The sequence below is a fragment of the Urocitellus parryii genome, chromosome 5 (genome assembly GCF_045843805.1).
Source record: "Urocitellus parryii isolate mUroPar1 chromosome 5, mUroPar1.hap1, whole genome shotgun sequence".
Lineage (NCBI taxonomy): Eukaryota > Metazoa > Chordata > Mammalia > Rodentia > Sciuridae > Urocitellus > Urocitellus parryii.
Window position 1 is genome coordinate 89,769,836 of NC_135535.1, and position 14,285 is coordinate 89,784,120.

Sequence of the window (14,285 nt, forward strand, 5' to 3'; positions counted from 1 at the left end):
CATGGAGAATAAAAAAATCCCAATTTTGAATGAACAGTCATTCATGGAAGAAATTTTAAAAATTCCTAGAATCCAGGGGGCTGGGGATATAGCTCAGTTGGTAGAGTGCTTGCCTTGCATGCACAAGACCCTGGGTTCAATCCCCAGCATTGCCAAAAAACAAAACAAAAAAATTCCTAGAATCAAAAAAATGGAGACAACATAACCAGAACCAGTATAGTGAAAGCAGTACTTTAGTTTATGTTCCAAGATAAACATAAACTAAAGGAATTTATGACCACAAAACTAGCATTGCAAATACTTAAGGGAATCCTACATATAAAAGAAAAAAAATAAGTAAAACTACAGGAGCATGCGAAGATTAAATCTCACTAGAAGGGTAGATAAGTCAAGGAGAATTAGAAAAGAATCAAATGTCATTAATGAAAAGGAAAACAGAGATGTAACATAAATTACCTAAGGATACATTTCAAAATCAGAGAAACAAGAACAAACCAAACCCCAAGTCAGTGGAAGGAAAGAAATAATAAAGATCAGAGCAGAAATAAATGAAATAGAGACTAAAAGGACAATATAAAGAATCAGTGAAACAATGAGTTGAAATGATATAAGTGAAATTGACAAACCCTTAGCCAAACTACCAAAGAGAGAGAAGACTCGAGTAAGTAAGATGAGAGGTTAAAAAGAGGATTTTAACAACAGATATCACTGAAATTCATAAGATACTAGGAAATTCTTTAGAAAATTATATGTCAATAAGCTGGAAAGTCTAGAAGAAATGGAGAAATTTCTAGTACATTATGTCCCAGGAAAACCAAACCCAAGAGAATATTAAAACAAACAACCAACCAAACAAAAAAATCTTAAATAGTTCAATAAGAAGTGTTATTATTAAAGCCATAATAAAAAGCCTCCCAACAAAAAAAATGCCCAGGAGCAGATACAATCTCAGCTAAGTTTTATCAGACATTTAAAGAACTTATAACAATGTTCCTTAAACTATTGCAAATAAATAAATAAAACAGGAAGGAACTTTTCCAAACTCATCCAAACTCATCCCTTGAAGCCAGTAGTACCCTTCCACTGAAACCTGATAAAGATACCACAAAAAAAGAAAATCACCAAACAACATCCTTAATAAATACACATGCAAAATTCTCAATAAAATACTTGCAAATCGAATTAAACACTATATGACAATCAAGTGGGGTTCATTCCAGAGATGCAAGGTTGGTTCAACATACGCACATCAACCAACGCAATAGACCACATAAACAAAATCAAGCACAAAATACATCTCAATAGACACACAAAATGCCTTCAACAAAATCCAACAGCCCTTCATGATAAAATCCCGAATAAACAAAGTATAGGAGAATTATACCTCAATATAATAAAGTCCATATAAGACAAACCCATTGTTAATATCAAACTAAATGGAGAAAATTAAAAACATTTTCTCTAAAAGCAGGAACAAGATAAGGGTGTACACTCACAGTACTCTTTCAAATGTTACTGGAAACTTCAGCAATGCGACAAAAGAAAGAAATAAAGGAGAAACAAATAGTAGAGGAGGAAGTCAAATTATTTCTGTTTGCAGATGGTATTATTCTATATCTAGCAAACCTTAAAGAGTCAACAAAAAAACCCCTCAGAACTGAAGAACAGCCAACAAAGTTTCAGGTCACAAAATCAACATACAAAAATGAGTAGCTTTCTTTTTGTATTTTTAAAATTTGTTCTAATTAGTTTTACATGACATTAGAATGCATTTTGACACATAGCACAGCTTCTTATCTGAGGTTTTTTAATACCCCAACAATAAACCCATTGAGAAAGAAAAAAGAACAAAAAGTCCAATTCACAATAGCTTCAAAATGAAAAGTAAAATAGCTAAGAATAAACCTAGACACGGAGGTTAAAGACCTCTATAAGGAAAATTATAAAACACTGAAGAAAGAAATTAAGCTAGAAGATGAAAAGACTTCTCCATGTTCATGGATTGAGAGAATCAATATTGTTAAAATGGCTAACCTACCTGAAGGGATCTAGAGATGCAAAGCAATCCCCATCAAAATACCAATGACAATGACATTCTTCACAGAGCTAGAAAAAACAATCCTAAAATTCACATAGAAGCACAAAAATATGCCAAATATTACAATGCTTCTGGCATCACAATACCCGATTTCAAAATATAAACTCATGTATCTACAACCATAAGATTCTCAACAAAGGTGCCAAAGACAAATGATGGAGGAAAAACAGTCTCTTGAAAAAATGGTGTTGGGAAAACTAGATATTGATGGAGAAAACAGAAACTAGACCTCTATCTCTCAACTTGTACAAACATTAGCTCAAAGGAACAAAGATCTTAATGTAAAACCTGAAAGTTTGAAATAACAAGAGGAAAACAGGGAATTCAAGATATTGACACAGGCAATAGTTTCCTATCTAGAACTCCTATAGCTCAGGAAATAGTAAGAATTGACAACTTTATTACATCAAATTAAAGACTTCTGAACAGCAAAGGAAATAATCAACAGAAGTTGTCCCAACATGCAAAATGGGAGAAAAATCTGATAGCTCTTCATCTGACAAAGGATTAACATCTAGAATATATAAAGAACTCAAAAAGCTTAACCACAAAAGTTCAAGTGGTCCAATCAAAAAAAAATGGGCAAAAGTTTTGAAAGGACACTTCTCAAAAAAAGTTCAAATAGCTAATAAATATAGGAAAAAATGTTCAACTTCTTCAGCCATCAGGGAAATACAAATTAAAACTACACAGAGATTCCATCTCATCCCAGTCAGAATGGCTATCATCAAGAGTAACAAAAATAATAAGGCTCCTGAAGTTGCAGGGGAAAAGGAACCATCATAGACCATTGGTGGGAAAGTTAGTTGCTATAGCCATTATGAAAATCAATGTAGATCAAAGAAGACATTTGGTATTTGTTTTTTAGGGATTGGCTAGCTTCACTAAGCATAATCTGCTCTAGTGCCATCCATTTCCCTGCAAATTCCATGATTTTGTCATTTTTTAGTGCTGCGTAATACTCCATGGTATATAAATGCCACATTTTTTAATCCATTCATCCAGTGAAGGGCATCTGGGTTGGTTCCACAGTCTAGCTATTGTGAATTGTGCTGCTGTGAACATCTATGTGGCAGTATCCCTGTAGTATGCTCTTTTAAGGTCTTCAGGGAATAGTCCGAGAAGGGCAATAACTGGGTCAAATGGTGGTTCCATTCCCAGCTTTCCCAGGAATCTCCATACTATGAGAGCAACTAAGAATAGAGCAGGGAGGAAGAGCAGGAAGAAAAGATTGACATTAAACAGAGACACGAGATGGGAGGGAAAGAGAGAGAAAAGGGGAATTGCATGGAAATGGAAAGAGGCCCTCATTGTTATAAAAAACTACATAAAAGAGGTTGTGAGGGGAATTGGAAGAAAAAACAAGGAGAGAAATGAATTACAGTAGATGGGATAGAAAGAGAAGATGGGGGAAGGGGATAGTAGAGGATAGGAAAGGTACCAGAATACAACAGTTACTAGTATGGCATTATGTAAAAATGTGAATGTGTAACCGATGTGATTCTGCAATCTGTATTTGGGGTAAAAATGGGAGTTCATAACTCACTTGAAACTAATGTTTAAAACATGATATGTCAAGAGCTCTGTAAGGTTTTGAACAACCAATAAAAAAATAATAACAAAAAAAGAGGGTATTACATCATTATGATAAGTAAATCTATTACCTTTGTAGAACAATAAAAAATGTGATTAAAAAAAAAGAAAATCAATGTAGAGGTTTCTCAAAAAATAAATTAATATAGAAATACCATATGATCTAGGAATACCACTCCTTGGTATATATTGGAAGGAATTAAAGTCAGTATAGTATAGAGATTTCTGCAGCCCATGTTTATTGCAGCACTACTCACAAAAGCCAAGTTATAGAATCAGCCTAGGTGCCCATCAACAGATGAGTGTGGTAAAGACAATGTGGTAAACATACACAAAGAAGTATTATTCAGCTATGGAGAAAAACAAAGTCACATTATTTGTAGGAAAATGGATAGAACTGAAGATCATAGAGCTAGGCAAAGTGAGGCAGAAACAGAAAGACAAACATTGCCTATTTTCCCTCATATGTGGAACTGAGGTTAAAAAAAAAATAAAGATACAAGAGTAGCAGGGAGACTACTACAGAAGAGGAAGGAGATCAGAAAGAGTGAGGGAAGGGAGATACTGGGGGTGGACATGATCAAAGTATGTTATTTGCATGTATGAATACGCCACAATGAAACCCATTATTCTGTATAATTAAAATGCACTCATTAAAAAAAGAAGCACAATTGTCCAATAAATATAGGGGAAATGTTTAACGTGTTTAGTTGTCAGGGAAATGCAAAGCAATGTTTCATTGAGATTCCATCTCATTTCAGTCAGAATGGCAAACCATCCAAAGAACAAAAAATAACCAGCACTGGTGAGGATGTAAGGAAAAAGGAACCTTTATACTCTGTTTGTGGGAATAGAAACTAGTACAGCCACTATGCAAAACAGTATGAAGAGTCCTCAAAAATCTAAAATGAGAACTACTATATCATAGAGCAATACCACTCCTGGATGTATACCTGAAGGGAATGAAGTCAGTGTACTGAAGACATACCTGAACACTTATGTGTGTTGCAGCACTATGCACAACAGTCAAGTTATAGAATCAGCCTAGGTAGCCATTAACAGATGAACAGATAAGGAAAATATGGTGTGTATATATACACAATGAGGTATCACTCAGCTATAAAGAAGGATAAAATCACGTGATTTGTTGGAGAATGGATGAAACTAGAGCGCATCATGTTAAGCAAAATAAGCTGGACAAATAAAGACAAGTCCTGCATGTTTTCTCTCATGTGGAAAGAATAAAAATGACATGAGTACAACAGAGACTATAAAGAGAAGGGAAAGGGAACCAAGACAAAGAGAGGGGAAAGTATGGGAGAGTACTAGTGGGAGGGGTAGATATGATCAAAACACAATGAATGCATGTATGGAAAAGTCACAAAGTCATTAATCTATTCAACTAACATGCAATAATAATTATAGTAAAAAAATCTTTGCAAATGTGGCCAATAATTCCTCTGAATAAATTAACAGTGATAGAATTGGACTTCATGTGATGTAATTGTTTGGGTCTCTCTTTTGCTAAAAAGAACACTTACTCACATTTAGTAACTATGTCTGTAATTATCAGAGTATTTTACTTTTATTCTGCACATTTAGTCAAAAACGATTATACAAAAAAAAATGTAAAATCAAAATAAAATTGGGGTCAAAAAAAACAAGACAGACTAAGAATGTAGGCAGAGGCATGAAGACATTAGGGAAGGAAGCCAGCAGAGCTTTTAGCAGAAATGAGGGTGACAACATAAAATATTGGGAGAGTGGGGCCCTGATGGCAGTCATAATTTGAATGTCTACTATCCCAGTAAGAAAGGAGAGTTTTCCCTTGAACCATTTGGTGAATTCTTTAGCTGCTCAAGAGAAAATTAAGAAACCAAGCAGGAAGTAACTAAAATCTTGTTAAAGTTTTCTACGTAGCTGTAAAAACTTAGGAGTTAGTTATTCTAAAGAGGACGATGTCAGAGTAAACACCCTAGTAAATACACCTAGAATCTGGGATTCTAGGAAAAGAGCAATTCAGAGACAGAATAGCACACAGTCCAGTCAAATGAGGTAACCTGCAGGGCTCAGTGGTGTACATCTGTAATCCCATCAACTTGGGAGGCTGAGGGAGAAGGATCACAAGTTCAAGGGCAGCCTCAGCAACTTAGCAAGACCCTCAGCAACTTAGGGAGATCCTGTCTCATAATAAAAAAAGAACTGAGGATATAGCTCAGTGCTCTGCCAAAAGATAATCTTTCCCCAAATCATTTCATTTCCTTATCTATAACTCTATTATTCTTAATTGTGATATCTAAATTCCTTGTCATAGCTCATGTATAGTAAATGAAGCATTTCCTCAAATACACATACAGCACACTCCTGAAAAGTAATCTATGTTTAACAGACGCTAAAAGTAAAACTGACATTTAAAAGGTGGTGCTCAGGAAATTATCCTTAGTGGTGATCTGATTTCCTACTAAATAAACTCAAGATAGAAAATCTGGTACAGCAACCTTGAAGAATCTGTATGATCACATGAAGTGGAAATTTAAATAAATAATCGGTTATTGAAATTTACAGAGTAGTTGAACCAAAGACATCTGAGTTTAGTTTCCTTTCATAATATTTTTATAAACTCAAAGTTTGGTCACTCCATGACAGAGCATTTAGAGTATAAACTCTTTTCCTCATAAGTTACTAACCTGGTCGATTTGGCTTTTTAGCCTTTACGTGGTTAGCTGCAGAAACAGCATAGGATGAAGTGAAGGATCTGCTTTTGGTGAGGGTCATCATCACTGGGTTATTCCAAGAATCTGAATTAATAGCACTGTAAAGACAGAATTTACCACTAATGAATAAAGTACTCAACTATTGGGCAAATCTTACCAGAACAAAACCATAATTTTCATAATAGACTTGTCAAACTGGATATGGGCTCAGGCTCACTGAGCTTACTTTCAAATGACAAAACAGGTTATCTGAGCTTAGTCTCTTGAAGGGGATACTTCAGTGATTCACAAAGCATACCATTTAAAGTAAGAGAAGAGATAACATTCCTATTTATCGAGTTCATATACTTGTTAATTTGGTAAAAATCTTTAGTCTGCATGAATATTATGTGACAATTTGATCTTTAGCTGATTTTAGTTTGGCACTGTGGGCAGGATATGCCTGATCTTTCCCGATGGCTTACTGTAAGTAAACATGAAATTGGTAGAACTTTGGAGTCATCCATAGATAGAGATTGTTGTATAGCTGAATAATTAATGCAGTATAATCTTAAGGGGTCTATAGCCAAAGTGGCTCCCAGAGTACAGCAACATTATGCTTCCCTTGCTTAGAATCCTGCATGTTAATCCAAACCAGAACAAAAGCCAATATGGAATAAAAGGGACACTTAGGCAATACAAGAACAGTCTCAGGTCTCTCAAAGGAAAGAATGCTATATATGCTACTGCCTGGATCCTTGTATTATCAGTAAACTGGATAATTAGTGACATTTGTAATTTGTGTTGAGGCCAATCTGATGCATTGACACTTATGGTATATTTCATTTTTTCTCTCTTTATATTTGGAGAAATTTTCTTCAACTATTGACCCAGGTACTTCAACTTTTCTCTTTACTTCTAATAACGGTCAACCATATATTATCATAAAGGAGATATCCAAAATGCAGAATGAACTTAAGCAAATTATCCAATATAATTAAAGAAAGCATGTAAAATATTTGTTTCATGTCCTTCTTAGAAATCTCATCCTAAGTCTTTCACAAATGGTTTGAATTTTGTAAATAATAAATCAAAGAAAACCAGGGTGTGAGGCAGAGAACTAGCCAACTGTTTTCTTATGGTACTAGTTTCTTTTGCTGGACTAACTGATAAGATTTACTGTGAATAAATTTTGTGCAATGTATATGTAGCCTAAATATTTTCATTTCTTAGTCCACAATATAATGAATAAATGATCACTCTTCTATGTGAACTTTTAAAATATAAGACCTTACTATCATTTCTAATATTTCATTGGTGTTCTGATGAAGGTTAGCTCAAAAACTATCTATTACTGTGGCTTTTTCCAAATAAAAACATTTAAAATGTTTTTTTGAAAAGCCTGAAAGGCACAATAGTATAGTAACCTTAATGTGTAGAGATGTAATGAAGTCAAGATAAATAAAATCCCAGCCAGTGCTATCTCATTTTAATATAATATATATTAATTTATAATATTATTAAATTAGATTAAATCTACATATACTCTTTATATAAATGTATGACAGCTTACAGGCACTTTCATACATTGCTTTGTGTGATCTGCTGCACAGCAATTTTCAGCTTTTCATTGACCTTCACACTTCTTCTTTTTAATTTTTTAATTTTATTTATTCTAATTAGTTATATATAACAGCAGAATGCAATTCAATTCACATTACGCAAATAGAGCACAATTTTTCATGTCTCTGGTTGTACACAAAGTAGAGTCACACCATTGGTGTTTTCATACATGTTCTAGGGTAATGATGTCTATCTCTTTCCACCGTCTTTCTGACCCCCATTCTCCTATTTTGACCCTCACTTCTTGATTCCAGTTTAGATCTCATGACAAAAGAACAATTTGGATTCTGCAGATGAAACGGCTTAGGGAAATCTTTATGTGGTTTTCTCATGGTAACACAGCTAGGAAAATCATCTATGGCTATTATGGAAGATTACAACCCTCTTTCACAAAAGTAAATTTTTATACCTCCAGTTCTAACAATTCCAGTATGAAAACTCCTACTGAGTAACAGTCTACTGTCAAGTAAATTGCTCCTTTTTTCCCTAGTAGACAGAGGCCAGTTTCAAGGTCAACTTGGAATAATTTAGAACATGATTTAAGTCAGCATTTTCTACTTCTCTAAGTCTACACTTTTAAACCACGTACTTGTATCCCTCCATCGGGTCTATCCCTGCAATTGTGTTACAGTCTCCTTCTGTAATGACTCCTCTCAGAGGGAACGGAGGCTCATGGCCTCTTGGAACACACATGTCTGCATGGTCCAGATCCTTCTGACCTTCAGTCCATGGTCCTCTCTACCAGACTGTGTTTAGAATTTCCCAGGAGGAACCTATCCAGCTGCATACCTAAAGTCATGTAAGTTGTGAACTGTTTTTAATTTTTACTTCTCACTTCCTTCCTTGGATCACTGAAGTTCTCAAAGAGTTCCAACGAAAGGTCAAATGTAGAAATAAATAAATAAAAAGCTAAAAGGGAAGAAACTTCAGGGCTAAAACTCAAACCAGTTTTAAAATCAATCAGCAGTATGAATAACAGTTTTCCTAGGTGAAGGGGGTTTTAATCATGACTTTTAACTAATGACTCAAACCAGTTGTATTTAATGGTGGTACTATGGCCATTAACTTATATGTGATTTTTCTTTAAAGGGCTAAATACTGTCAGAATCAATTTCATGTGTTCATAATAGTGAAAAAAGTCGTATCATTTTCAAATTTTAAATCAGGAGTTTTTAACAGGATAGTGAAATTTAGAGGTAGTAGTTTAGACAGTGGGAAAAACCATACCCAAGAAGACATCTAGAACTATTTTTATGGGAAAGAGATTGAGTGGGATAAGCTATTTCTTATCTCTTTACAAATATTTGAGTCTGCATATTTATTTTATGAGGCAAAATGACAGGATCTTTGGGAATTAAGCTCATAACTTTTCTTGGAACCCTCTTCCTTATGATGATTTCAATTTCAGCCTCCAATTTCTTATAATTGACTTGAAGAAAAGAATGGGGGAAATGAGATTTGACAAGAAATAACAAAGAATAACAGAAGGAAAGAAGACATTTGAGAATGCATGTCATTCTATAGAAATTAACTATACTCTCACAGAGAACTTACTAAAATGCATTGGTAAAATAAGTAATGACATACACTGAGGACATAATTCATTTTATTATGCAATATTTAACTATAATACTCTGTGCTATCATTTTTTAATATATGATGCTATAGAAATTGAAAATGGCCAGCATTTTAAAGAAAAATATTAGCAATGACTTCTCGTTTTGTTTCAACCATTAAAATGTGTTCCTGGAATGGTGAGTAACTTTCTCCCATGGGCATTTATAAGTTTACAAAATTCCAGGTAAGAAGACATAATGAAATTACACTGATATATGAAAGAATCATTTGAGTTTGTTTCTGATTCTATTGGTTTACTAAAACACAAACGTTTATACGAAAGAAACCAATTAAACATCTTTAATCAAGAAAGCAAGAAAAGTTAGCAGTATTTATTTTTTTTTAATTTATATATGACAGTAGAATGCATTACAATTCTTATTACACACATAGAGCAGTCTTTAAATTCTTATTAGATGGAACATTTCAATTTCTCTGGCAATGTCAGCATGATACTTTATTTATATTAGAGACTAAGATAAGGAGAAATTTACTACTAGTATTGCTATTATATATTTCAATGGGTAAGGATCTTTTTCATTCATTAGGTTAACTGACATATGTTTCAAAATCCTGAAATCATATGGCATATGTTCTCAGAATTATTGAATTCATATAAAAATGCTATTTTTCTTCCAATTAGAAAAGAACAAACATAATAGCTTCCTGTAAAAGGACTTCTTTTGGTAGATGTTTTCTTAGAAATTCATTCTATGATCATAATATTATCTTTTCTTTAGCTTTAGTATTTCTGGCTTTTAAGTCACTGCTACAGTTTGAATCTTGAATTTCCCCTAAAGGCCTATGCATTAAAGTCTTGGTCACCAGTCCATGAGATGTGGTAGAAACTTTAGGAGGTAGAGCCTGGTGGAAAGAAGTTAGATCACTGGGTGTGTGCCCTGAAACTGTGAGTAAAAATAAACCTTTTAAATTAATAAGTTGATTGTTTCGATATTTTATCACCGTGACAAAAAGCTAAATAGTCATTTTGTAAAAAATGGGAATTAGTTTACGAAATAAAGTTGCTCTGTAGTGAATTACTATACTGGTGATGCAGTTCAGCAGTAGAGAATTTGCCTAGCATTCACGAGGCCCTGGGTTCAATTCCCAATACTGCACACACATAAACAAAAATGTTTAAATTACCAAATGTTTGAACAGAATGGTTGGTCTTAGAATGGTGATCTACCCTTCTGCCTTTCCTACAGAGATAGGACAGTTGCTGATGAGCTAGGGGACTCTAACAATGACTTGCAAATGTCAGCCTAGTTTTTTGCTTTTGTTTTTGTTTTGGCAGTACCAGGGAATGAATCCAGGGGAGCTTCAGCCCTTTTATAATTTTTTTTTTTAAATTTTTATATAGGGTCTTGCTAAGTTTCCCAGGCTAATCTCAAACTTGCAATTCTCCTTCCTCAGCCTCTTGAGCAACTGAGATTACAGTTGTGCACCAACAGTCCCGGCAGGTTAGGTGCTTTTGATGTACGCATCTCTGTGTACCTTTCATTGTCCTACATTTTACTCCTGGACTCAACCCTTTCCATTCAAGGTCACAACTGCAGGGCTCATCTCAGGGCACACTTTCTTCTTATACTTGAAGTCCCACAACAAAATTTAAGCCTAATTATCTGATTTAAGTTACACAATGTTTCCACTGATAATGCTGGTCTATAACCAACTATAATTACCTAGGCTTCCCTTCTCTCATAAGTTATAATTCCTTTTGGTTAAGAACATTCTCTGAGAGACATGAAACCAGCAGGAGCATTGACTAACCTGGGAGAAGGTGCATCATGAGGCTTGATGCTGGAACTACGGTCCCTCCGAACTGGGGCAGGCTCCAAGGTGGGCAGACCTGTGGCTGAAGTGGTGGTTGTCCAAGTTGATGAAACTCGTCGCAGCAAACCAGGGGGCAAACTTCTTCTGAGGCGCTAGGAAGAAATATGTATTGATTTTATTTACCAAGCACATTTGTATCACTAACTTCCATGTAAAAGAAGAAATAATTTTTAATTGGAATTAATGATGAAACCACAATGGTTCAATATTGCCTATATAAAATTGGGATATGCAGAAATTCAATAAAATACTTTCTGGCCAAAATGACTGCATTTTTAAAAAATAACATTTTGGGGTCTGCTCTGCAATGCTTGTACAAATATAGATTATAGGAATGAGACTAAATTACCTCTGGAGAAATTTTATAGTTACATTATTATAGGACATATAGACCTATATACACATATTATATTAGTTATTATGAGAAGTATTTTTCACAAAGTCACTTGTTTGGGACATGGATTAATTTATATCATTGCACATAATGGTCTATACACACAAGTTCTGTTGGTTGTTTTTATTATCTTGAGAAATCATAGGAGCTAAGAATGGACTTTTTCATAGAAAACACCACTTCCCTATGGTAATGTGATTGAGTCATCAGAGATAGGGGTAAATCTACCAGTATCAACTTCTCTGAATAGAAGCCCTGCTGGGAACCTGCTGTTTCTTCTCTGTGCCATTGGTGGTCCATACATATCCTAAGTGGGACTGGTACCATGGGCATTGAGGTCAAGGCCCGGGCTTGCCATCATGGGCACCAGCACTCTCAAGAGGGTCTCAATCTTGGAAACAAAAGTGAAGGTGTGCTCTCCATGCAACTTCAGTAACAGGCTTCAGAGGCAGATCCTCCACCCACTTTTATTTCTGGTTAATCACTCCTGTAAACCAACTGTGTAGCCATTGTTTACAAGGACACTCTCTGCTCTTCTGAAGATGCCAAAACTTTTGAGACGTGAAGTAGGTGACCCATTGGGATTCAAGAACAAGTCTGGCACTCAATAGTTTCCAATGTATCCTAAAGACGTAAATATGCATTCAAGAAGATAATTAAGGAGGAAAAGACAAACACTTTCATCTGCCAAGTTTTGAATTACGACTCTTTTGAGACCCTAAGGAATCAGTTAATCTTTCTCTCCATTTCTTTACTTTCATATCGTGCTTTGGTATATCTTTTTTTTGGAGAACTGAATGTTTGAAAGAAACTCTATAAATACTCAATTGATAAAATGATAAGGATCACATTCCTGGCCCAAGAGACTCCATGGCAGACATGGATGCTACTGACTGACCACCAGCTCAAGGGCACAGCTGCTTGTCTACTGAGTAACAACCATGCTGCATGTGCCAGAGGCCATGGAAACAATGACATTTTATCTTTAATGTAACTTAATTTTAACTAATACTGAGGTCTGAAGGAGGCATAGGATCATGCCTGTACTATTTACTTTTGAAAAATACCTCTCTTAAGCTGGATGAGCATACCTTATTAGAAATGCATGGGACCCAAAGTGTTTCAGATTTTGGAGATTTTTTTTTGTATTGTGAAATACTTGTATTGATTTTACCAGTTAAACTAACCAATACAAAAATCTGATATTCCAATATGTGCACTTTTTTGAGTGCCATGTTAGTGCTCAAAAAGTTTTGGATTTTGGACCATTTTCGGGTAGATTTTTGGATAAGGGATGTCCAACCTGTTTGTAAAAAGAAGGAATTGTATCATTTCTTGAGTATATATATAAATCAGTAAGGCCACCTTATACCTTAAATAATCTTAAATAACTAAAACCATTCTGAGTTCAAAACGTGTTTGAGAAATTCATAAAGGCACTTTGAAATATGTCTCACTAAGAAATCAAAGAGCAAAGGAACAAGGCAGTGTGCTTTAAACAGAATTCACATGAGAACAGAGCAGGTATTCTTTTTTATCTTCTCATTGTTATTTTGTTTGTGTTTTACTGCAATATCCTCATCGCCTACAACACAGCCAAGCACACAGAAGTAAATCCTAGGGCTAACAGTATAGCTCAATTGTGAAGCACTTGCCTAGCATGCATGAGGCCTTGCCTTCAATCCCCAGCATCAAACAAACAAACAAGCAAACAAAACAAAACAAAAAAACCTCTTACCAAGTATAAATAAAAAGGGTAAGTTTTCTATTTGAAGAAAGTAATCAAGTATTATGACAGAAGTGTTCGAGTTTAAGGTTTTATTATTTTTGCCACCAGAATCAACTCATCTTCTTGAAGTAACTGATATGAATCTATAGATGGGTTTGGAGGGACTGTGAGGGAAACCTAAGAGACAATTAAAATATAAAAAGGCTAAGCCTTTAAAGGGTGTGTCCTCAGTACCTACCTTGGGAATAGCCAGTTTGTCTTTTTCAGCGCTCTCTTCAGAATCAGAGCAGGTGTAGTTTTCACTGAAGGAAACGACAGGATTCACTCTGGGCTTGTGAATGGCGTGGAAGGTGAGTTGCGTGCTGAGCAGGTTGCTCACAGCCCTCAGGGACGTGCACACATTTGGGGGCAGAGAAGGGTCTGCCAGGAGGTCGGTAATGAGGCCATGCGCCTCGCCCATCACAGCAATATCCACAGTAATACTGGTTCCTGAAGACTGAGACACCAAACCAAGAGAACAGAGTAAGAAAAAGCCTGAGGCTGGGAGCATACAGAGTTAAACTGGGGTTTTTTTCATTGGAAAATAAATGGACTAACTATATAAAATTCAGTACAATAAAATTCAAATCACATTTCTATTAGAAACTCTGCTAAAATTCTCCCTGGCTTTCACTCTTTCTGTGTTCATGACACATTTAAAAA

The 14,285-nt window shown here is 35.0% G+C and overlaps 1 protein-coding gene and 1 non-coding gene across 2 annotated transcripts in view; one reads left to right on the top strand and one right to left on the bottom strand.

Annotated features, from left to right (window-relative positions):
- Positions 1-14,285, bottom strand: part of Pde3a (phosphodiesterase 3A) — a 308,668-nt gene that overhangs the window by 41,531 nt on the left and 252,852 nt on the right. The window contains exons 3-5 of the mRNA XM_026391920.2: positions 13,822-14,079; positions 11,398-11,552; positions 6,379-6,503 (exon numbers count right to left, since the gene is read on the bottom strand). Coding sequence (XP_026247705.2) covers positions 6,379-6,503; positions 11,398-11,552; positions 13,822-14,079 — 538 coding nt within the window. The remainder of the gene's footprint in view (positions 1-6,378; positions 6,504-11,397; positions 11,553-13,821; positions 14,080-14,285) is intronic.
- Trnaa-ugc (transfer RNA alanine (anticodon UGC)) lies at positions 83-155 on the top strand. The gene has a single exon. It is a non-coding gene; the product is annotated as a tRNA-Ala (tRNA).